Source organism: Phyllobates terribilis, unplaced genomic scaffold, assembly GCF_046119375.1.
Source record: "Phyllobates terribilis strain yellow unplaced genomic scaffold, ASM4611937v1 Scaffold_11__3_contigs__length_659146591, whole genome shotgun sequence".
Taxonomy (NCBI): domain Eukaryota; kingdom Metazoa; phylum Chordata; class Amphibia; order Anura; family Dendrobatidae; genus Phyllobates; species Phyllobates terribilis.
The window spans coordinates 271,076,741-271,102,998 of NW_027362771.1; the positions used below are offsets into that span (position 1 = coordinate 271,076,741).

A 26,258-nucleotide genomic window follows, 5' to 3' on the forward strand; every position below is an offset into this window, starting at 1 on the left:
TCTAAGGTGGCCAGCAATGAGTCCAGACCTGAATCCCATAGAACACCTGTGCAGAGATCTCAAAATGGCAGTTTGGAGAAGGCACCCTTCAAATATCAGGGACCTGGAGCAGTTTGCCAAAGAAGAATGGTCTACAATTCCAGCAGAGCATTGTAAGAAACTCATTGATGGTTACCGGAAGCGGTAGTTCACAGTTATTTTGGCTAAAGGTTGTGCAACCAAGTATTAGGCTGAGGGTGCCAAAACTTGTCTGGCCCACTTTTGGAGTTTTGTGTGAAATGATCAATGATTTGATTTTTGCTTCATTCTCCTTTGTGTTTTTTCCTTGCAAGCAAATTAAATGAAGATAATAATACCGAAGAAGTTGTGATTGCAATCATTTTCAGGAAGAAACTGAGTATTATCTGACAGAATTGCATGGGTGCCAATACTTTTGGCCACCACTGTATATCCACATTAAGGAATACACATATATTATAGATGTGCAAATACTGAAACTTCCTGTACTTCAGCAACCAGGTTCACATCCGTTCCATAAAAAACACAGGACATCTGATAAATTGAGGCATGCACAACATTATTTTTCATCAGCCTTTGAATCTAGTGCATCTTAACGTAACAAATAATTAAAATGAATGGCCACTAGATGGCAGAGCTACATTACAAGTGAATTAGAAAGGTTGACTTATTAATGTCAGGGAACTGTATGTGTCTCAATGTACTGCAGCTGAAAGTCTTTGTTTGCTTATTATCATAAATGAAAACAACTTACAGTATATTCACAATCACCAAACACTGGTTCTTAAATAAACTGAGCAATATGTTTTAAAAAGTAGAATGTAAAAAAATATATTGACATCCAAATATACTTTATTTTTGATACCCACTTTTCTGTTTTAGTAGCTTCTAAGCTTCCAGGAAGGCTTTCAAAAGCAATAAAAGATAATTTGTTTTATTTCAAACCAGTTGGTGAAGTAGGAAAAAGTATATTTTTCCTCGATACTTCACATTTGTCTTATGAAGACAAATCTTCTGTATATGCCCTATTATGGATGCCCATGACAGAGGTATCGCTCACTGAGCCAAAATGAGGTGGTTCGGATAGACCTGTATATTACATTTATGTAAATGGCCACCATGAAAAACTACATTTATTGTGCAGTGGCTACTGCAAAGGAAACTCTTGATTCCCTGGAGCCCTTAATGTAAAATAATTCAACATCTCTGGGAGAACAAATTATGGCATTCTAGCTCATTACCAGGGCAGCTACTTTATGAAGGAGTTGTCTCTGGTGAGACTGCCTCTCTAAGTCATTCTTATTTCTTCCCTGATTTTAGAGTCTGGCTTCATACATTGGTGAGGACCGGAAGGCATCTGGAGAGGTAAGCGGTATGGTCAGTTAGGGGTCGTATGTGAGTCGAATGTATATAATTTGGGAACTGCCTGTATCTATATACAGGCAGTCACCAACTTACAAACATTCAACTTACATACGACCCCTAATTCCAAATGTCAGATGTTAAAAAAGCCAAACCTAATTCTCACCAAACTGCTGACTTCTCCAGATGCCGTCCGATCCTCTACTTTCCACAGTCGTGCACCGGCCTTTATAGACCAGAACTACCGGCCACATCCAGGCCAGAGCTTACTGCATGCCATAAGATTATGTCATCATCGCAACCTTATGACATACAGTGAGCTATGGTCTGGATGTGGCCTGAAGTCCTGGCCTATAGTGAATGCGAGATATGCGGCTCGCCTGATGATTGAAAGGAGAGAACCAAACAGTGAGCAGTGGGGCGGGTGGTGAGCTGAGTATTGGTTAAAAAAAACCACAAAAAATGAATACTCATCTGTTTGTCCACCCTACTGCTTATCGCCATCTTGCACCTCATCTCCAAGTCTTCCATACATGTCCAGGCCCCGTAGGTCACCATGTCACAAGGTTGTGACATAGTAATCTGAGGCCTGTATGTGTTAGGAATTCCAGGTCTATAGTGAAAAGGACACAGATATGGTAGAAATAAGAGGAGCAGATGTTGTGTGGCGAGCAGGGGGGTGGCTGTAAAGTGAATATTCATTTTTTTCCCCAGTCCTGTTCCAACTTGCACACATATTTGGGTTATGAACAAAGATACAGAACACAACTAGTTCACAACCAGAGGATTGTCTGTAAATACATTTTCCTATTGTTATTAACAGACCTTAGCCTCAAATGAATTTGGGGAGAATAGAAAGAGGTAATCTTATTTCTGGCAAATGGACTCACACATTTAGATCAAAATGTGCGGAAACTACCTTATTTTTTTACATATGTAGAAGCAGTGTAATTCATCTAATATATATAATTGTCTTATCCTGTCTGTCTGTCCTTCTGTCCAGGAAATCCCGCATCGCTGATTGGTCCGTCCGCGGCCAATCAGCGACGCGGGATTTTAGAAAAAGATGGCAGCCGTTAGCGTCTCATCTGCCGCATGGAGGTCAGTGGCGATGCAGCCAGGAGATGACCGGCGCTAGTCGGTCATCTCCCGACTGCTCGCAGCAGAGCTACCCCAGGGACCGGGGAGCGGCGCCGCCGGTCGGGATACTTCTGCTGCGAACAGTCGCTCATCTCCTGGCTGCTCGCAGCGGAAGTACCCGCACAGGCAGCGCTGCTCCCCGGTCCTCACTAATACAATTCGCTGATGGGTCGTGGTCGTGACCAATCAGCAATATTGGTGCCAAATTTAAACACCGCTTTGCTGATTGGTCACAGTCAGCCACATACATATTCTAGAATACCCAATGCTTTAGAATCTGGCCACCATCTAGTGTATAACATATTTGCAGAATGCAGTTGCATAGTTGTTATAAGTACACTGTAGAAGCAGTTCATATGTATCTGAACATTAATTCAATACTACTACACATGTTAGGTAGGGGCATTTTCTATTTTTACTACATTTACATGTATTATAATAATCTTAATTTTTATATAACGCTAACATATTCTGCAGCGCTTTACATACATTATCGTTACTGTCCCCATCAGGGCTCACAATCTAGATTCCCTATCACTATGTCTTTGGATTGTGGGAATAAACCAGAGTACTCAAAGGAAACCCACGCAAACACAGGGAGAACATACAAACTCCTTGCAGATGTTGTCCTTGGTGGGATTTGAACCTAGGACCCCAGCGCTGCAAGACTGCAGTGCTAACCACTGCACCATCTTGCCGCGCATATATTTCCTCCTTGACATTAACAAAATAAATCTGGATGACATAGGGTACATTTACACACATTTCTGCTGCAAATTTTCCAATGCAGATCCACAGCAAATCCGCATAAAAATCTACATGTGTTAGATGAGAAATTGTTTTGGTTTTTAATTTTCCACAAGTTTTACCCTATGTACTGCAAATGCTTCAATTCAATGTTAAAGGGTAAACTGATGTGCTGCAGACTTAAAATCGGCAGAGCAGGTCAATTTCCATTATAGATTATTCCGCAGTGTGTGGATGAGATTTTGTAATATCTCAATCACTTTGCTGCTATTGTAACTTACTGTAGATTTTCTGATCTCAAAATCTTGAAGGAAAATCTACAGAGAAGAGCAGGCAAAGTTTTTTGCTTTCATTTATGACAATTTATGGTGTAAATAATAGTATATTTATTTGGCTGTAGTAGACTATGTTACTCCTGGTAAGCACACCCCACTTTTTCTAAAAGTGCTGGGGCTGGCGTAAAATGCAAAAACTTGCAAAATTGCTGCCAGCATCAGCTCGCTGGTGTAAAGTGTGCAATGAATTCCAACCTGAGGCCCTGATTCATTAAGACTAGCAATTAGTACTCCAATTTTAATCAAAAGGCACATATTATTTCTGCAAGTCCTTTATTAAATGACACACACCGCTTAATGAATTAGGAACAATTTATCAGCGGCATATGCCTCCATGAGCTTTGCAGGAAATATTACTCCAATCAAGAACTGGAGTAACATTTCTGGCATAAGGTACTTTTCATGAATTTGTCAGATGGGCATTACCACACCCAGCCTGTTCCTGCCTCCTCCCAAGCTCTGCCCATTTTGGAAAAGCTGCCTGAGACTCCTAAATTCACAAAATATTTGCTCAACTTCGCAATCACAAAAATGTTGTGACTCTTTAAGGTGACTTTTTAAAATGCTTGATGCCAGAAAACTGGCTTAAACACTTTGCTGAATCAGCACCTAAGAGATTTAATTTATCAGGTACATTGCCCTCTAAGGAGTCCACTATACACTGTGCTGCTCAACATTCTGGGCATGAAGTCTGCAAGATACTAAGAGGGGAATGATGCTATTGCTACTTATATCCTTTCTTCTTGCTTGTATTAGCAAGCACTCAATATTCTGGTGAGTTGAACATTGATGAGGTAATAAATCTGATTATAAGATGATTCAGGAGAAAACATAGGAAAGTTACAAACCCTGCTGCCAGAAGAGGTAGATGTGAATGTAAAAACATTCGACAAAACATATGCATTATGATAAACAGAGGCTGTAAGGTTAAGTTCCCGCGGTGAGTTTCTGGGGAGTTTTTAATGGTGTGTATTTTCTCTGTGCCAAAAACGCAGCGTATTACAGTTCCAGCAAAGTGGATGGGCTTTTTAGAAATCTCATGCCCACTGTGCTTTTTAATGCTGCATAATCTGTTCTGCGGTGTGTGTTTGAAATCCACAGCATGTTAATTTCTCTTGCTGAGTTTTATATGCGGATTTTCCCCATAAATGCGGAAAATCAGCAGGTAAAATTGCATATGTGTTATTAGCACATTTCTGCTGTATCAATAAAGCTTTTTCAAAGCCAAAAAGCAGGAAGTATCAAAAACAAATTATACACAAAACGTGACATATCACAGCGTCAAAAACACAATTAAAAACACATGTAAAAAACACACTCAAAAACACAATGAAAAAAGTAACCTAATTTACCCAATAGGTGCAGGAAAGTTGCAACATCAAAAACCCACCAAATAGTCATCATGAGAACGTCACCTAAGGGTATGTTTACACTGGCCTTTTGGAAAAGAAACTGTGAAGAAACTCTCCAAATTCTCCTGAAAATCGCCTCAAAAACTTGTTGCTTCCGCTCAGTTTCCACTCCAAAAACTCAGCAAAAAGAATCGATGTGTGCCAATACCCTAAAAATCAACAGTCCAAAATGTTTAATGAAACCCATAAATGTATGTAGCTAAAAATATATGCACTTAACAATAAAAATACTCCCCAAAGGCGTCCATATCTATTACATTCAAAATTTGTTTATCCCAAGGTAAAGCTTAAGTTTCAGATTTCTTTTGTCAAGTTTTACTTATTAAAGGAAAAACACAAAGCAATTGCCCTTATCGATCAAAACAGTGTAAAAAACTGTTCTGTTGCCCAAAGCAACCATTTATTTTAAAACGCATGTTCTTCCAGTGCAGTTTAAACTAGGTAATGTATGTCAAAAGATTTCACAAAGCAAACTGCATACATTATTATAAGATAGATCTCTCAGATCTGATGAGGCTGGTTTACTTACTTTGAAAATGCATATCAGAATGGATGCATAATAGAGATGAGTGAATCACTGATACACAAATCAATTCACTTCAAATTTCAGAAAATATTCATACTCATTAGAATATGAATATCTTTCAATTTTCATGAATCCAGCAAAATGGCGGCTGGCTGCCTTTTTTCTAGCCCTCACCTCTCTCAGTGCAGTCACCAGTACGGTTTTCACTGGACCATCTTTGACATCCTTTAGCTTCCAGAATTTTGGGCATCTCTTGTGCTGACAAGGCTACGACATCATAATATTACGGTCCAGTCATCACAAGATACTGGACCCTGGAAGACACCCAAAGATAGCCCAGTGAAGACTGCTCTGGTGGCCAGAGCGGGGAAGAAGACGACTGGCCTAGAGTGGGTCTGCATGGCGAGGCATGAAAGGTGGGTATAATTTTATTTTTACATATGTTTGTTCTTTTCTGGGGTCTGGAGAGATCTCAGAGCTAAATAATTTATATTCCATTTGCATCAAAAAATTTCACATTTTCAGGCCAAATTCAAGCAGACTGCCAAATTTGCACTGCCCCATTTAATAACATTGGTCGGATTGTGGTCTGCTGTTTCCACGGACAGGACTCAGACTGTATACAATTGTGTGGACGAGCCCTAAAGAGGAGAATGAATACACTCAGAATCTTTAAGTTTTCTCACTTTTCAGCTGGACTCATAAAATTAAATGTCAGCATTTCAGAAATTGATTTACAAAGTAGGTATACCAGTCTCATTAGGGCTAAAATATCTATTTAATAATGTATTCAGTTTGCATTGTTAATCATGGTAACATATCTGCTTTATAATATCAAATCTGAATTCTAATTGGGTCCAATTGGCCACCAAAACAAAACATGAATAAATACTTTGGATGAATGAGACTCATTGTTCAAAGCTGATTGACATATAACTGACTGATGAAAAAGATAAAAGGGCAAAAATGATGTCTTCTACATTTATTCACATGATTATAATTACCTGCTAATGTTGAAATCACAGATGAGTCAGGGTCAAAAGGGCATCTGCCTCGTCCTCGCTCAGATTTCTGGAGCTCTTGTTGGAATATATGTTCCTATAAGTATCAGATAACAAAAGTGCAGAAATAAAGGTAAATCCAGTGTGACCAATATGCACAGCTTATGTGCTGTAGGACCAAAATACAGAGGACTTTGTTTAACTGAACACTGAAGTAAAGCTATGTAATTATGCTAATTAAAGTTACACTGTGATCATATTGTGGTAAAGGGTTTCTCCACTTTAAGGAAAATTAGTCCGCAAACACTTTTATACCTGTAAAACAGCCAAAAGAGCAGGTACCCACCCTCAAAGGGTTCAGCATAGGCTCTCATCTGCTGCTCTTATCTCTGCATTTTGGCTGCGGTGGTGACATCGACAGCGCACATCACCACTGCAGCTAATCACTGAGCCCAGATGCTCATGTCTTCCACATCAGTAGAGCTGTAATTGGCAGCAGTAGTGATGTGCACAGTTGGCCTTACGTTACTGCTGCAGGTACATAGGTTGAGCAGTGGGGGGGACCTCTGAGGTTCAGTACCTGCTCTCAATGTTATTTTACAAGTAGAAAAGCATTTAGGAGATTTATTTTTATAGTGAAAAACCCTGTTACTGGTCTTTGTTTAACTTATAGACAGGAAAAGTTCCTGATGTATAACCTAAAAAGAAAACCTCATATTTAAAACAATTCATTTATTAGAAAGAAAAATGGAACAAACAATAAAGGATATATTCACCCCACCAGTGTCACTGGGTTTAATTCAATATGTGATTATGGAGAATCAAGTGCTCTCCATATGGTAATCCATGTGCAATGCCAGTGCAAGGCGAGTATGCAATTTTTACTAGCATTTAATGCCATCCATATGCAACGCATTTTTAAAATCATAACTGACATACTATAATACTCTATGTACCTTAACATCTAGTTTACAGTTCTAATAATAGAATCTAAGATAAAGATAGGTGATAGAAAGATATTATAGATATATTAGATAGATAGAATAGACAGATAGATATCCTACAGATATATAATTTCACAAGCCCCCTACATATAATAAATCAGCTCACTTTAGTGCCTTTCATGTAGCACCAAAGGGTGTTTAGCCTTGTTTACCATAATAAAAAAATAATTGTAAAAAATGATGTGGAGTCCCCCCTATTTTTGATAACCAGCAAAGTGTGCCGTCTGTTTTCTTTCTCGCACACATTGACTTGCATTGGTGAGTCTTGTCCAATATACGCGTGCAATTCCAGCATGCTGCTATTTTTCCTTAGTCCAATTAGAGCTTAGGAAAAATACGCAGATCTGACCTGCGTCATTGAAGAACATTAGTCCGAGTGCAATCCGATTTTTTAGTCAATTGCACTCGTCCAATTCATCACTCTTGTGACTCTGGCCTTAGCATCAGGATTCTGTTGAGAAATTGTGCTGCATTTCCACTCCTTACTGCTGAAGGCTGCTATTGTGTATCTGTAATCGCCCTTTACTAAGATAGCCTATGTTAAACCTGTGGAAGCCATCTTGTTTCCTGTTTGGGCCTAGCTAAGGCCATATAGAAGTCTGACTCACTCCTTGAGTACTGTATCTAGTCTTCTGTCTAGTTCCAGTCTCCACCTCCAGAGAAGTGTCTTACCTAGACTGTTCCCACTCCTCTCTGGAGTGTTCCTACTGTTTCTTACATTACTTTCAAGAACTTTAACTACCTCTTGCTGTGTCCCGCTCATGCCCCTCCAGCTATTAGATTACAGCCGTGCTCCACTAGTATTGTAACACTAAGTGATGACACACAGCAATAGTGACCATCTACAAGTGTCGTGCATCGTAGAAGTTAATATTAAAGGGGTATTCCCATCTCCAAGATCCTATCACAATATGTAGTCGTTGTAATAATAATATTAGCAAATACCTCCAAATAAGAAATGTAGTATAGCTTTTCTGATTTACTATGTCGCTTACCCATGTGCAGGGCATTGCAGGACCTTAGGTATCCATGGTTACGACTACTAGCAACTAACTAATTAATTATCACTATATGAGTGGTTGTAACAATGGTTACCTGAGCTACTGCAATGTCCTCCACATTGGGTAAGTGACATAGTGAATCAGAAGAACTATATTCTATTTCTAATTAGAGGTATTTGCTAATATTATTATTATTACATCTACTACATATTGAGATAGGATCTTGTAGATGGGAATACCCCTTTAAGTGGAATTACAGACTCTGTAGGAGAATATCACTATGTACTCAACTGTATTTTATTAATTAAACAGAATTACTAGTAAAATTTATAGCGCAGGTACTGGTATCTGCAAACTAGTTTAGATGGTACTTCATCTACTACGACAACGATATAATTAGACGAGTTCTACATACACCCACATTTAAATGTGTAATGAAATAGGAAGATAATGCTTGATGGTGTCTTGCATAAATAATAGTACTTAGTGCCTATCAGTAGTTACAAGGATTTAGTTCTCTAGGGGGTACAGCAGCACAAAAGGCACAAAAAGGACTTACAGGAAGTGTCCCAAAGTCCTAAATATAATCTCAACAAATAGTAGAGTTGCAGCACAGAGAGAAATTTTAAAACATAACTTTTACTAATATATTGTTAAAAGTGACCACATACAATACCAAAACACTCAGTGTTCTGGACTATACCTAAAAACATACACACAGTGAACAAATATACAAATATACAGATGGCAACCAGGTCATTAATTTGGCATGTTAGTCATATGCCAAAGAAGGTCATAGAGTGTGCATACATTGTTATAGTGATGACTAGTGTTGAGCGAACATGCTCGACACTGCTCGGTACTCGCCCGAGCATCACGCTAATCGGGATGTTCGGTGAGCACCGAGCATTTCTGGGTTACTCGGGTGGGAGCTCGGGTCTCCGCCCTGCATGTTTGGCGCTCTTTACAGAGCCAATGAACATGCAGGGATTGCCAGCCAGTCACTGTAATGCTGCAGCCATGTTGGTTGTGGGCATTACATTGATTGGCTTGCGACACAGTGTCACCTCGAGTATTTAAAACCGGGCGCCGCCATCTTGGACACAGACGGCTGGGATCAGACAGTATAGGGACAGCGCTGCTGATTTAGGGAGAGATATATATTGCAAAATAGTTAGTGTAGGGTCTGTAAAGGCTGCTAGATCAAAAAACAGTCCTTCTCAGGACTAATATCCATCCCAGATATCAGGCAGGCAGGCAGGCTGTATAGGAGACGCAGTGGTTATACCAGCAAACGCTGCATTACAGTCCTGTGTGCTCCTGGTGCTGAAATTGCTGGACTTAGCTCCAGGTCTCGGGGGCCATGAAAAATCCTTTTTTTTCATCTAAATCCTCTTTTTTTTTCCTCCTTCACTCTGTACAAATACCCGTCTTATTAACCTTTTGGTGTCCCCCCCCCAAAAAAAAAAGAAAAAAAAAGTGTCTGTGACAGTTCAGACACAAATAGATCTGTTGAAAATAGTCTGGTGTAGGCCAGAGAAACAGAAGTGTGGTTTTGCAGTTCCATGGTTTAAACTTCTGTATTATCCACTTTTGGGCCATTTGTATCTAAAAAAAAACAGTTTGAGTGTGTCGCTCATTGTTCAGCCGCAAATATATATATTTAAAAAAGTCTGGTATACACCAGTAAATTATAACTGTGGTTTTGCTGTTCCACGGTAAAAAATCTCTATTATCCTGCTTTTGGCATTTTTTGGCGTAAAGAAAAACTGTAATGGTGTCTCCCTGATTGTTCAGACACAAATATATCTGTTGAAAATAGTCTGGTGTAGGCCAGAGAAACAGAAGTGTGGTTTTGCAGTTCCACGATTCAAACCTCTGTATTATCCACTTTTGGGCCATTTGTATCTAAAGAAAAACAGTTTGAGTGTGTCGCTCACTGTTCAGCCGCAAATATATACATTTAAAAAAGTCTGGTATACACCAGTAAATTACAACTGTGGTTTTGCTGTTCCACGGTAAAAAATCTCTATTATCCTGCTTTTGGCATTTTTTGCCGTTAAAAAAACCCCTGTAATAGTGTCTCCCTGATTGTTCAGACACAAATATATCTGTTGAAAATAGTCTGGTGTAGGCCCGAGAAATAGAACTGTGATTTTGCAGTTCCACAGGTCAAATATCTGTATTATCCGGCTTTTGGCATTTTTTGCCATAAAGAAAAACAGAAATAGTGTCTCCTGATTGTTCAGACACAAATATATCTGTTGAAAATAGTCTGGTGTAGGCCCGAGAAATAGAACTGTGGTTTTGCAGTTCCACGGGTCAAGTCTCTGTATTATCCTGCTTTTGGCATTTTTTGCCGAAAAGAAAAACAGTAATAGTGTCTCCTAATTGTTCAGACACCAATATATCTGTTTAAAAGAGTCTGGTATACACCAGTAAATTATAACTGTGGTTTTGCCGTCCCACAGTAAAAAGTCTCTATTATACAGCTTTTGGTATTTTTTCCGTAAAGAAAAACAGTAATAGTTTCTCTCTGATTGTTCAGATTGTTTAAAAGAGTCGGGTGTAGGCCAGAGAAATAGAACTGTGGTTTTCCTCTTCCACGGTTCTAATCTACTTTTTCTTACCCTTTTTCCATTGATAGGGCGAGTGTAAGCTATTTTACTTCCTTTACAATGGGCAAGGCGCGTGGCAAGGGACGTGGAACTGGACGTTCTGGTGATGGTGCGTGCAGAGGACAGGGCCGTGGCCAAGGTGAAAATGCGCCACAACCAACAGCCACATCTTCTCGCTCCCACTTCTTGACTGAATTACTAGGGAAGCACAGAACAACACCAGTATTGCGAACTCATCAGTGTGAACAGGTTATTAATTGGATAGCAGATAATACATCCAGTTACCTGGGCACCACAACTACCGGTCTGTCTTCCACACGGTCAAATCTTAGTAGCCGTGAGTCTCGACCGCATACTCCTCCTCACCCTGATGCTCCTTCCTCCCACCATGCCGAGTGTTGTCAGACAGCAACTGATCCAACACTTGGACAATCTGAAGAGCTGTTCACTGGTCCATTTCCAGATTTGTGCCCATCGCCTGCTCCGCTTGAAGTGGTGGAAGAGGAGATCCCATGTTGCAATGCCCAAATATTTGAACAGCCATGGCCACAGGAAGTCGACTCTGGCATTTTGTCACAAGAGGTGGACGATGACGAGACACAATTGCCAGGAAGAGAGGAGGAGGATCGTGGTGCGCAAATTGAAGAGGAGGAGGTGGTGGATGATCTGGTAACAGACCCCTTGTGGCAGGAGGACATGCAGAGCAACAGTTCCCCGTAACACAAACACGAGGGACGTTGCCAGTACAACCTGTTGGTCTTCCACAGTCTGGAATATTTTTAAAGACTCTGCTGATAACCCCAAAAAGGCCATTTGTACCACCTGCCATGCCAGCATCAGCAGGGGTGACAAAACTACCAGCCTGACTACCACCAGCATGATCAGGCACATGGCAGCAAAGCACCCGACTTTGTGGGGCGAACCCCAGGGTCCACGACCAGTGTCAGCGGGTGTCACCACTGCTTCTTCCGCTGTTGTGCGTGCAATAGAAACCCCTGTTGTGTGTGCAAGCCAATCCCCTGTCCATACTGCATGCAAAGATACCCCCTCCTCTCAGTCTTAATTTGTTATGGCAGTTTCTCAAGAAACAGCATCAACGTCCACGTCCACGTCCCACCGCTGCGTTCAATTGTCCATATCCCAGACCTTTGAACGAAAGCGGAAATTTGCAGCTAACGCCCCACAGGCCACAGTCCTAAATTCGCACATTTCACGACTGCTTGCATTGGAAATGCTGCCTTTAAGGCTGGTGGAGACAAAATTCTTCCGCAACCTTATGGCGGTTTCCGTCCCTCGGTACTCAGTCCCCAGCCGACACTATTTTGCCCGGTGTGCCATCCCCGCACTGCACAAGCACGTCTCCCAAAACATCCGCCGTGCCCTCAACAACGCAGTTACTGGGAGAGTCCACCTGACAATGGACACGTGGACAAGTGCTTATGGCCTGGGATGGTACATCTCCCTGATGGCACACTGGATAAACATAGTGGAAGCCGGGACCCAGTCGGACCTTGGGATGGAACACATCCTCCCCACACCGAGGATTGCGGGCCCTATGTCAGTCAGAGTTGCCCCCACAGTGTACAGCTCCTGCGCATCATCCTCTTCCTCCTCATGTTCAGCCTCCATCTCAGATATCACCACATCAGTTACAAGCTGGAAGCACTGCAGTACTGCCTCCGCCAAGCGGCAACAGGCTGTGCTGAAACTCATAAGCTTAGGTGAGAAACCTCACACTACTTGTGAGTTGTGAACAGCTGTGAAAGAGCAGGCAGATCTGTGGCTGAGACCGCTGAACCTACATCCAGGCATAGTCGTGTGTGACAATGGCCGTAACCTGGTGGCGGCTCTGAGGCAAGGCGAGATCACACACGTACCATGCCTGGCTCATGTGCTTAACCTCGTGGTTCAGCGGTTTCTTAAATCGTACCCCGAGTTGACAGATCTGCTCGTCAAAGTACGCCGCTTGTCAGCTCATTTTCGCAAGTCGGCTACAGCTTCCGCCGCCCTTGCTGTGTTGCAGCAGCGTTTGCAGCTTCTGGAACACCGACTTGTGTGTGATGTATCCACACGTTGGAACTCTACCCTCCACATGTTGCAAAGGATTTGTGAGCAGAAGAGAACAGTTGTGGAGTACCAGCTGCAACAAGGCCGTCGATATTCAGGTCAGACTCCACACATAAGACCTCAGGAGTGGACCTGGATGTCTGACATATGTACCATCTTGACAAACTTTGAGGAGTCCACCAAGATGGTGAGTGGCGATGATGCCATCATTAGCGTCAGCATTCCACTTGTCTGTCTTTTGCAATGCTCTCTGCAGAGACTTAAAGAGGAGGCATTGCAGCCAGATTATGATGAGATGGATCAAGAAGCCGTAGCGGTCGATTACACACAGCCCAGCCTCATCTCATCCCAACATGCATTGGGGGACAATGAGGGAGAGGAGGAGGAGGAGGAACAACAGGAGCTTGCATCATGCGCTGTAGATGGTAGTACCTGTACAACTGTCATACCGTCGGTTCAGCGTGGGTGGCCTGAGGACAGGGGGGGGGGAGAGGAGGAGGAGAGCATGGTCAGTCGTCATTTTGGTGAGGACATGGAAGTCTTGCCTGTTACCAGTCTGGCACGCATGGCTGACTTTATGTTACGCTGCCTTAACCGTGACCCTCGCATTGTCAAAATGTTGGGTGACAGTCATTACTGGTTGGTGACACTTTTAGACCCCCGCTACCAGGAGAACTTTCACTCTCTTATTCCTGAGGTGGAGAGGTCTACAAAAATGGGGCAGTACCAGAAGGCCCTTGCTGCAGAACTGTTAAAAAAATTCCCATCTGAACACGATAACGGCAGAGGTCACAGTTTGTTGCCCAACCAAGGCGTACATGCGAGAGAGACGCAACTCCAATCCAGCAGAGGCAGGGGAACACTGTCAACATTCTGGGATAGTTTTCTCAGACCCTGCCTTCGGACAGACCCTGAGGCGTGGGGTACTCTCACAAGGAGTGGAAAGTTTCAAAAGATGGCGAGGGAGTACCTTGCCGACCGTACCAGCGTCCTCCTTGATTCCTCTGTGCCTTTAAGTTATTGGGTATCCAAGCTGGACACTTGGAATGAACTCGCTCTGTACGCCTTGGAGGTCCTGGCCTGCCCTGCCGCTAGCGTGTTATCGGAGCGTGTTTTTAGTGCCGCTGGGGGAATTATAACTGATAAGCGCACTCGCCTGTCAACTGACAATGCTGACAAGCTGACCCTTATCAAAATGAACAAGGGCTGGATTGGGCCAGACTTCTCATCACCACCAAATGACAGTAGAGTAAAACAAAGTCAAATCCACTGTGTTATTTTGGGAGGTGTATTCACATGCACCGCTTCACACCCACACATGGGTATACGCTTCCTCATTTCGGCTGTTTTATGTTCTTCTCCTTATCCTCAGCCTCCACCACCACTATACCAACAGGGTGAACGTGGTCCGTGTTGCCATTATTGAAAGTTTCTCCGTCCTTATTTTTGTCATCTTTTGCTTGGAAGGCATAGGCAAAGACTATGGGAGACCCACTCCCCAATAATGGGAATACTGTTTGTAATATGCTGTAGTGCATGGCTCTTGTAAGGGACATTGCAAGTTCCTCCATCCTAATTTTTGGCAGCTTTTGCTTGGAAGGCATAGGCAAAGACTATGGGAGACCCACTCCCCAATAATGGAAATAATGTTAGTAATATGCTGTACTGCATGGCTCTTGTAAGGGGCATTGCAAAATCCTCCGTCCTAATTTTTGGCAGCTTTTGCTTGGAAGGCATAGGCAAAGACTATGGGAGACCCACTCCCCAATAATGGGAATAATGTTTGTATTATGCTGTAATGCATGGCTCTTGTAAGGGGCATTGCAAGTTCCTCCATCCTAATTTTTGGCAGCTTTTGCTTGGAAGGCATATGCAAAGACTATGGGAGACCCACTCCCCAATAATGGGAATAATGTTTGTAATATGCTGTACTGTATGGCTCTTGTAAGGGGCATTAAAACCATCTTGTTAAGCTACTGGGACCTCCACATCTGTTCCGAGGGGCATTAAAACCGTCTTGTTAAGCTACTGGGACCTCCACATCTCTTCTGAGGGGCATTAAAACTGTCTTGTTAAGCTACTGGGACGTCCACGTCTTTTCCGAAGGGCATTAAAACAGTCTTGTTAAGCTACTGTGACCTCCACCACTTTTCCAAGGGGAATTAAAACCATCTTGTTAAGCTACTGGGACCTCCACATCTCTTCCGAGGGGCATTAAAACCATCTTGTTAAGCTACTGGGACTCCACATTTCTTCTGAGGGGCATTAAAACTGTCTTGTTAAGCTACTGGGACGTCCACGTCTCTTCCGAAGGGCATTAAAACCGTCTTGTTAAGCTGCTGTGACCTCCACCACTTTTCCAAGGGGCATTAAAACCATCTTGTTACGCTACTGGGACCTCCACATCTTTTTTGAGGGGCATTAAAACCGTCTTGTTAATTTACTGTAACCTCCACCACTTTTCCAAGGGGCATTAAAGCCGTCTTGTTAAGCTACTGGGACCTCCACGTCTCTTCTGAGGGGCATTAAAGCGTCTTGTTAAACCACTCTGAACTCCACAGCTCTTCCAAGAGGCATTGAAATGTTGTTTTTAATTAACTCTAACCGCCACGACTCTTCGAACGGGCATTGCATTTCCTCCTAATTTTTGGTAGCTTTTGCTTGGAAGGCATAGGCAAAGATTATGGGGCACCCACTCGCCAATAATGGGAATAATGTTTGTAATATGCTGTACTGTATGGCTCTTGTAAGGGGCATTAAAACCGTCTTGTTAAGCTACTGGGACCTCCACGTCTCTTCCAAGGGGCATTAAATCCGTCTTGTTAAGCTACTGGGACCTCCACGTCTCTTCCGAGGGGCATTAAAACCATCTTGTTAAGCTACTGTGACCTCCACCACTTTTCCAAGGGGCATTAAAACCATATTGTTAAGCTACTATGACCTCCACCACTTTTCCAAGGGTCATTAAAACCGTCTTGTTAAGCTACTGTGACCTCCACATCTCTTCCGAGGGGCATTAAAACCATCTTGTTAAGCTACTGGGAGCTCCACGTCTCTTCCGAGGGGCATTAAAACTGTCTTGTTAAACTACTGTGACCTCTACCACTTTTCCAAGGGGCATTAAAACCGTCTTGTTAAGCTACGTGACCTCCATCTCTTTTCCAAGGGGCATTGAAACCATCTTGTTAAGCTACTGGGACCTCCACGTCTCTTCTGAGGGGCATTAAAACCGTCTTGTTAAGATACTGCGACCTCCACGACTCTTCCAACGGGCATTGCATTTCCTCCTAATTTTAGTCAGCTTTTGCTTTTCAATGCATAGGCGAACACTAAGGGAGACCCACTCCCCAATAATGGGTAGAAGGTTTTTAGTATGCTGTAATCCACGTCTTTTTCAAGGGGCATTGCAGTTCCTCATAATTTTTGGAAAGCCTTCCATTCACTGCTTAGGCCAACAGTGCACAGGAGACCCAGTTGCTATAAATGGAAAAAATGGTTTAGTTAAGGCCCTCTAACCTCCATGTCACTACCAAGGGGCATTGAAGTGCCTCTAAATTTTTGGTAGGCATTGCACTCGCTGTATGCCCTATAACTGTGTAGCCGAACCGCTCCTTTTGGTACAGAAACAAATCCTACAAGACATGTGTGGTTGACTGGCCTGATATTGATGTGAATGGTTCCTGTTCCTCCTGCTCTTTCTCCTTTGCCACCACCTCATCCATCATTTATCACCTGAAGCTTTGTTTTAACAGGAGTCATAGAACTGGGATGGTAGCAGGAAAACATCCAGCAATCCTCGGAGGAGGTAGGATATGCGCCAAAACGCTGACCACCTCAGGCCTGACCGCTACTACATACATTCGCTTGCATTAAAAGAAAAAAAAGCAGATGCTAACTTCTATCATCATCATGCTCCTCACCTTGGCACTCTCAACTCCCCTGATGGAGAAGCCAGGGTCCACCGGAGGAGTCTGGTTCTCTGGTGGGCTCGTCCAATGCTGCCCTAAAGCAGGCCAGGCTAAGAAAAGTGTGGGGAAGGTTACCAGGACAAATAGTGGCGGCTGGGGACTGAGTATGGAGACCTCGCCGCCGAAGCAGCCATGAGGTAGTGGCCAGCTTCAGCCTTCTCCTAACTAAAAGGCCCCATTTCAAGTGCAAGCTAGCAGTATGGTATTGCAGCCTGGGGGTGGGTGGGTGGCAGGCTGCATATTTGGCTTGCATTGCAAGGAATGGGGGAGGTACAATTGAACACTGCCCTGGGACAAGGACTAGCACGGGGATAGTTGCAAGTCTGCATCTTCTGATGGGCATACTTTTAGGCAATGACCTGGGTGTCAGAGATGATTCCAGGGGTCTTCCCTATGCTGTTCTCTTGTCTTTTCAGCACTGCAAGCATGTGTCACACAGCACATGGCCAGATAAGATTGTAAAATGTTAAAATGACATTTCCCGGTGAATGCATTTGTCACGGTTGAAACCAATACAAAAGTGCAAAAATGCATATAAAATGCTACTTGTGAACATAGCCCAAGGTGTGGAGGAGTATTTTTTTTGGAGGTTATTTATTTTACTTTATACACAAGTCTTTACCCTGGAAAGGAACTTCCTTAACATATTTCCCAGGAAAGCAGTTTCAGTTTCGTTTTTGAACGTTTTATTGTGAGCCCTTAAAAGTGGCTTAGTACATCTGACCACGCTGTTGACAGCAGTGTCCTGGGGGTCAGAAATGCTTCCTGGGGCGATCCCCATGCTGTCTACATGTCATTTGAGCACTGTCACTATCGTTTTGGGCACTTTTTAGGCTTTTAAATGACTGCCGGGGGTGCCGCCGCAAAAATGCTCGGGTCTCCCATAGACTGACATTGGGCTCGTTGCTCGGGTCGAGCACCCGAGTATCACGGCGAGCTCGGCCTGAGCTTCGAGCACCCGAGCATTTTAGTGCTCGCTCAGCACTAGTGATAACCTAACATATGGCATTTCAATATAATAACCTGGGTGCTAATCAAAAACTAGAAATCCAATGCTTATATACAGAGAGCATGGTATTTACCACAACCATAACAATAATGGAACAGTCTCACCCATGTCTTTAGTTTTCTTATGAAGTGGACAGTATTCCAGACCAATACCAGCATTGGAGAAAAGGCAGGATACAGGAGAAGGCCCTATTGTGCCCTGTCAGGGTTTTTACTTCTGGCTCTCAAACCCCCAAACTCCTGCCCTTACAAGGGCAGTCCACAACTAGCCCTTTTCATATTAATCCCTGTCATAAAGGTACGTGCGTCTCCCGACACGTTTCTCCCTTAGCTTCTTCAGGAGATAGATGGTGCACAGTACAGAGATATCCACCCTGGTTTCCCAGTGGTGGTATAGATGATCTAGCATGCTTATTGAGATTATATTGAAATGCCATATGTTAGGTTATCACTATAACAATGTATGTTCATTCTATGACTTACTTGGGCATATGACTAACATGCCAAATTAATGACCTGGTTGCCATTTGTATATTTGTTCACTGTGTGCATGTTTTTAGGTCTAGTCCAGAACATGGGGTACAGCAGCACAAATAAATCTGATAAGTAAAATAAAATAAAAATAAATAGGGGAAGTGCTCAATCACTAATAGGTAGTATGTTGACCAATATGTGGTGTAGATAGATCCTATTTTTAACATCATAATCACATATTCTTTTAAACCCATTTACAATGTTGGGGTGAATATACCCTTTATTGTATGTTTCTTTTTATTTGTCCTATCAAATCATTTGTTTTAAATTTGGGTGCTTTTGAGTTTTGAGCTGAAGTTCTTGATGTAAACAGATGAAGCAATCAAAGAGAACATTTCTTTCACCACAAAGTATGTTTACTTTCCGATTGATACTATCATGCTATCTTTTCAAAGAATTTGTTTTATCCCCTTACCAACATCCGCTGTACATATATGACATAAGTTGTTAGCGAGTGCATGGAGCAGGCTCACAGGATGCACCAGCCACATCTTTCCTGGACAGCTATCAGCCATGGTTTACCTGCTATATGTCAATCTCTGATGGCAGCATTAACAGCAAGCTGGCATGGGGATGCCTCATTCTATGAGCTCATCGGCACGCCAGTGACGTGATCGCAGTGCGCTGATGAGTTGCTATGACAGCTGGAGGTCAGTTGAAGACCATTGTTTTTATCATTACAGGGCTCCCCTGAAAGTCAGCCTGTGGCCAGGCTTCAATGGAGACTGTGATTTTTATAAATGCAGCAATATTATGGTATTGCTTTATATAGTATGAGTGATCAGACAATCATAGGTTTAATTCACCAAAGGGGACTAATAAATACAGTGAAAAGTAAAAAAAAGTTTTAAAAAATCTGAAAAAGATAAAAACCTTAAAAGTTCAGATCATTGTACTTTTCCTCCAATAAAAGTGAAGATAATAAAGAAATTAAAAAAATACACTTGAGGTATCACCGCGCCCAGAAAAATTAAATCTATCAAAATATCAAAAATAATTAACCTGATTGGTAAATACTGTAAACAGAAAAAAAAAAAGTCAAAACTCTGGATTTTCGGATACAGCAATACCACAAAAAAATGATGTAACAAGTGAACAAAAGTCACATGTATCCCAAAATGGTATCAATAATAATGTTGTCTAGTTCCGCCAAAGCCATCATACAGCTCCATTGACCGAAAAATGAAAATGTTCCAATTTACCGAAATTGATGACAGGATAATATATATTTTTTTAAAGTTCTGATTTTTTTTCAACACTAAAATAATAAAAACTGCACAAGTTTGGTGTCACTGTAATTGGTTTGATGAAGAGAATAATATTGCCGGGCAATTTTTACCACACAAAATGTGCCCTAAAAACAATTCCCAAAAAACAATGTCAGAATTGCGTTTTTTTTTCACAATTTTATCGCACTTGGAAGTTTTTTCCCATTCTCCAGTACAGTATGTGGTAAAATTAATGGAGTCATTCAAATGTACAACTCATCCCACAAAAAACAAAGCCCTCATAGGTCTATGTGGACAGAAATAAAAAAATGATGGTTCTTAGAAGAAGGAAAGGAAAAAAACTAAAAAGGAAAAAAGGAAATTGTCCTCATTGGAAAGGAGTTAATACAGGATCCAGTCTATGGAAAGTATAGTCTACTATGTTATACTGATGTATACTGACCTATAGGAGATTGACAGGACACTCTTTTTACCTCCACATGCTATTGTAAGTCAATGGATACCTTTAACGTGTAAAATTAAAAGATGGAACTGAATCCTCAGAGCAATTAAAATGGAACAGCCATTTCATAAGATTTGTCAATGATTTCCTTCAAATTACAGAACTATTCACACTAACTGCTGAATGAATAATAATCATGATTTCAAAGTCGTGACACTATCCATACAGCAATGTGTGACTGCTGGAAACAGTTTGGAAGCAGGTTAACTCAATATATTTCACGTGTTGCATCTGCTCATTTCCACATGTGCACAATTTGAGCTGAAGAGGGATTACAATTATATGATAATATCTATTAGATAAGGTTATAACCTTAGGGATTTCAGCTCTTTTGACATTGACATATCCTATGTGTAAGCAATGCGGAAATTGAAATAAATTAAAAACAGCCACTCGAGTAAGATCTCCCTTGGAGCTGACCAAGCCTTATATTTTCATTAAGTAATATAAAGCAGTGCAAAGTGTGCTAGGTGTGGTCCCAATACGCCGTTCTATAAAGGTCATGCACATTTTTGATTTTTGAAAACCTGGTGTTCGTTTAGTTTTTTTTAAATAAGTATAAAAAAAATAGGCAAAAAGATATTACGCTCATTGTTTTTCCCAAAGTAATTAACTATTTCCTAATATTTCCCATCTATTTTCCACTAATGCTCATGTATAGTCCAAATGTTACAGCAAAAAAGCAATGATTATGTTCGTTGAATCTAAGGATTATAGGGATGGTAAATAGATTTGATTGAATTTGCCAGATCGCACTGATTTTACAGATCAATTCCATTTGCAACGTTTTTTTTAACGGTTTACTTGACCTTATACGGTTCAGGGAAATGGTGGCTGTAGCTGGCTGCCATGTTGCTAAATTCACATGAAGCAAATTGCAAAAAGTTCTTATTCTGGAGAAAACTAATTTTTGTAAAGTTTTATGAAAATTCAATCCCACTTTATTAAATTTGTTTATCACAAATTCTGACGGTCAGAACCAATCAATCAGAAAATCCTAATTTTAAAGTATATGTCATTCCCTTTTGCGACGTAACAAAGCATTTACTAAATGTTTACTCCACCTTAAGAAATAACAAGTAAAAGTTGTATTCTGAAGTAAATAAATTGACTACAAGTAAAAATCCTCAATATAGAGTGATAAATCACAAAATGATAATTTGGTTTCTACATCACAGGGTACAGGAATTATCACCCATTCTGCCTTTATTATACAACCCCTGGAAAAAATTATGGAATCACCAGGCTCGGAGGATGTTCATTCAGTTGTTTAATGTTGTTGAAAAAAGCAGACCACAGACAAGGCACAAAACTTAAGTCATATCAAATGGCAACTTTAGGGCTTTAAGAAACACTAAAAGAAATCAAGATAAAAAATGTGGTACTCAGTAAGGGTAATTTTTTTCAGACCAAGCAGAGGTAAAAAATTATGGAATCACTCAATTCTGAGGAAAAAATGATGGAATCATGAAAAACAAACACACAAAAGAACACTCCAATATATCACTAGTATTTTGTTGCACCACCTCTGGCTTTAATAACAGCTTGCAGTCTCTGAGGCATGGACTTAATGAGTGACAAACAGTACTCTTCATCAATCTGGCTCCAACTTTCTCTGATTGCTGTTGCCAGATCAGCTTTGCAGGTTGGAGCTTTGTCATGGACCATTTTCTTCAACTTCCACCAAAGATTTTCAATTGGATTGAGATCCGAACTATTTGCAGGCCATGACATTGACCTTATGTGTTTTCTTTCAAGGAATGTTTTCACAGTTTTTGCTCTATGGCAGGATGCATTATCATCTTGAAAAATTATGTCATCATCCCCAAACATCCTTTCAATTGATGGGATAAGAAAACTGTCCAAAATATCAATGTAAACTTGGGCATTTATTGAAGATGTAATGACAGCCATCTCCCCAGCGCCTTTACCTGATATGCAAGAGAAAGGGAGAAAAAGCGCGCTATGTGAAGGACCTGATAGGTAGATGTGATGGAAACAGCCAAAAGGCCATTCACCTATTGGAGTTGTGCACCCCTGCACAACCCCGGTGTTAGTGTAAGGATGGAAGGAGCAGGCACGTCTCACCGCAAGGTACAGGTAGCTTGGCAAACCACGTGCCGTGTGCTGCAGACCGCCGCTCATGCTCACCGCTTCCAGGTTCCAAAATTGCAGGCCACGTGTCCGCCCACAGATCACGTGACTCAGGATTAGATGTGCATCACCACAGGTCCTGAAAGTTAGGAGAGTGCAGCCCCCAACCGCAGGTCCTGAGTTTAGCAGCCAAAGGGGAATTTTATAGTGGGGGGATTTGAGAATGATTAACTAGAAGCTGCTCCTGCCGCTAACCCCCAAAGGGGGACTGAAAGTGGTCCAAATTGAATAAAATAAAAAAGCGGTCTATAGGGCGCTAAAAGAATGAACACTAGAGGTGAAAAAATTTTTAGGGCTAAAAAATAAATTTAATGAGCCCTTTCCACAACGCGTTTCGATAGAAAACTATCTTCCTCAGGTGGTACAAGGGTATGAGCACAAACATAAAATATATATAGACAAAGATTCACAGTGATTGGTTGATTCTAATTAGTTAACCTGGGTCCAAACAAAGGAAACCCTTCATGTGCTGGTGCGAAGTGTCCACATTGGTTTCACATAAGCCACCTTCACATGAATACAAAGTATCAAAAACACATTGGATAAGGTATAGAATATGGCAATACATGTTGATAAACAGTTATACAAAAATACATCTGTAGTGCCTACATCAATTTCATAGAAATCACCTACACATAAATACAAAAAATCGAAACATATTAAATGAGATGTAGAATGAAGTAATACATGTTAAAAAACTGTTATTCAAAACTGCATCATAAAAAAGAGAAAAAAAAAACACATGTAAAACATAGCAATAATAATTCCATTAGAAAGGAGAAGGAAATGACCTTAAGAGCTGGTTACATTTTCAAGGGCCAAATTCAGACCCTCAGGGGCCAACATGCCCAACTTGAAGATCCAAAAACTTTCTTTATTAATCAAACTCACTAATCGGTCGGGGACAGTATCAGGTATGTGGTCTATAATAGTAAGCCTCATATCTCCTGGATCTTTTTGATGAACAATGCTAAAATGTTTGGATACGCTGTGTAATTTATAACCTATCCGAATGTTATGTCTATGTTTATTTAGACGTGCGTGCATAGTTTGTATCGTTCGACCCACGTACTGGAGGTTACAAGTGCACTCAAGTAAATAGATCACATGTGTCGCCTGACAATTCACATTGTGTTTGATAGAGATTTTTTTTTTCCCTGTGGTATATGATGAAAATTTCTTTTGATTACCATTTTGAATGACTCTACAACATAAACATTTAGGCATATTACATGGAAGACACCCTGAACAGACGCCCTCTTGTGAGGGAAATATTCTAGATTTCAGGGATGTATTACTTGGTGCTATTAAGTTTCGCAAATTTCTGTTCTTCCTATAAATAATGCTCGGCTTGTTAGGTATAAAGGATCCTAAAATGGGGTCACCCTTCAAGATAAACCAGAATTTATCCAAAATATTACGGATGGTAACCCTTGATTGACTAAATGTGGTGACCATGCTCCATCTAGTCAAATCTGAGGCTAATTTATTTCTACTCTTATTTTTATCGGTAAATGACTCAATCCTATCAAGACACATATTCTGTGTAAGGGTTTTAATTCTGGAGAAAGCATCCATCAATGACTTCTTGGGGTAGCCTTTCTGTAGAAATCGTTTTTCCAATATTTTAGATTCCACTAAAAATTCAGAATCTCTGGTGCAGTTTTTTCGGACCCTCCAATATTGCCTATAAGGGACATTGGTGATCCATTTCGGAACACGTCCACTATCGAACCTTAAATAACTGTTAACATCCACAGGTTTAAAAAAAGTTGATATGAACAATCTTACTGTTAGATCAAACTGCACCATAAGATCCAAAAACTGTAAGGCGGTTTCAGAAAAGGTTGCTGTAAATGATAAACCCCATGGATTGGCGTTGAGTTCCTCAACGAATTTCAATTCACTCTCGCTAGTTCCCCTCCACAGGAAAAATAAGTCGTCTATGAAGCGGTGATAAAACACCACATGGCTGGCCGCCAGGGGGGACTGCACGATGAAGACGGACTCAAAAACCCCCATAAACAAATTTGCATAACTGGGGGTGAACCTCGTCCCCATCGCGCAGCCCTTTACCTGACGGGAAACCACCCCTTCAAATGTGAATACATTATTATTTAATATAAACATAATATATGTTTTAATGAAATTCCTTTGCTCAACTGGAATATTAGTGTCCATCGACAAGAATTGATCGATTGCTTGCAACCCCAAGTTGTGGGATATATTGCTATAAAGGCCACTAACGTCAAGGGTCAAAATGAGGCAATCATTCATAGGGGGGAGGTTTCTCAAAAGTTTAATTAGTTGGGTGGAGTCTCTCAGGTAGGAATCAAGCTTAAGAACATATTTTTGAAGAAAAAGGTCGACATAATGGGAAAGGTTACTGGTGATGGAACCAATTCCCGAAATGAATGGGTGGGCCGGGGGATTGATGGGGTTTTTGTGTATCTTGGGGAGGAAATAGAAAAAAAGAACCCTGAATGTAGTTATATCCAATTTTTTTTTATCTTTTTTGTTTAGAAGACCCTTTGCATGTGCGGTCCTAATATGCTCCTTATATTTTAAAAATATAGAAACCGACGGGTGCAATCACTGTGAATGTTTGTCTATATATATTTTATGTTTGTGCTCATACCCTTGTACCACCTGAGGAAGATAGTTTACTATCGAAACGCGTTGTGGAAAGGGCTCATTAAATTTATTTTTTAGCCCTAAAATTTTTTTCACCTCTAGTGTTCATTCTTTTAGCGCCCTATAGACCACTTTTTTATTTTATTCAATTTGGACCATTTACCTGACATGCAGCCCTTATCATCAATAACTGTGGAAATTTGCATGTTCTCTCCATCAGTCATCTTTATAAATCTCATTGGAACGGCACAAAACAAAAGTTCCAGCATCATCACCTTACTCAATGTAGATTCGCGATTCATCACTGAATATGACTTTCATCCAGTCATCCACAGTCAACGATTGCTTTTCCTTAGCCCATTGTAACCTTGTTTTTTTCTGTTTAGGTGTTAATGATGGCTTTTGTTTAGCTTTTCTGTATGTAAATCCTATTTCCTTTAGGCGGTTTCTTACAGTTCGGTCACAGACATTGACTCCAGTTTCCTCCTATTCGTTCTTCATTTGTTTTGTTGTGTATTTCCGGTTTTGGAGACATATTGCTTTAAGTTTCCGGTCTTGACTTTTTGATGTCTTCCTTGGTCTACCAGTATGTTTGCCTTTAACAACCTTCCCATGTTGTTTGTATTTGGTCCAGATTTTAGACACAGCTGACTGTGAACAACCAACATCTTTTGCAACATTGCGTGATGATTTACCTTCTTTTAAGGGTTTGATAATCCTCTCCTATGTTTCAATTGACATCTCTCGTATTGGAGCCATGATTCATGTCAGTCCACTTGGTGCAACAGCTCTCCGAAGTGTGATCACTCCTTTTTAGATGCAGACTAACGAGCAGATCTAATTTGATGCAGGTCTTAGTTTTGAAAATTAAAATTTACAGGGTGATTCCATAATCTTTTCCTCAGAATTGAGTTGTTCCATAATTTTTTCCCTCTGCTTGGTCTGAAAAAAGTTACCCTTACTGAGTACCACATTTTTAGTCTTGATCTCTTTTAGTG

The 26,258-nt window shown here is 41.1% G+C and overlaps 1 protein-coding gene across 2 annotated transcripts in view; it reads right to left on the reverse strand.

Annotated features, from left to right (window-relative positions):
• The window catches only part of SEMA3E (semaphorin 3E), a 312,174-nt gene that overhangs the window by 68,527 nt on the left and 217,389 nt on the right, over positions 1-26,258 (reverse strand). For both annotated transcript variants that reach the window (XM_073652328.1, XM_073652327.1), the window contains exon 5: positions 6,545-6,638. In XM_073652328.1, coding sequence (XP_073508429.1) covers positions 6,545-6,638 — 94 coding nt within the window. The remainder of the gene's footprint in view (positions 1-6,544; positions 6,639-26,258) is intronic.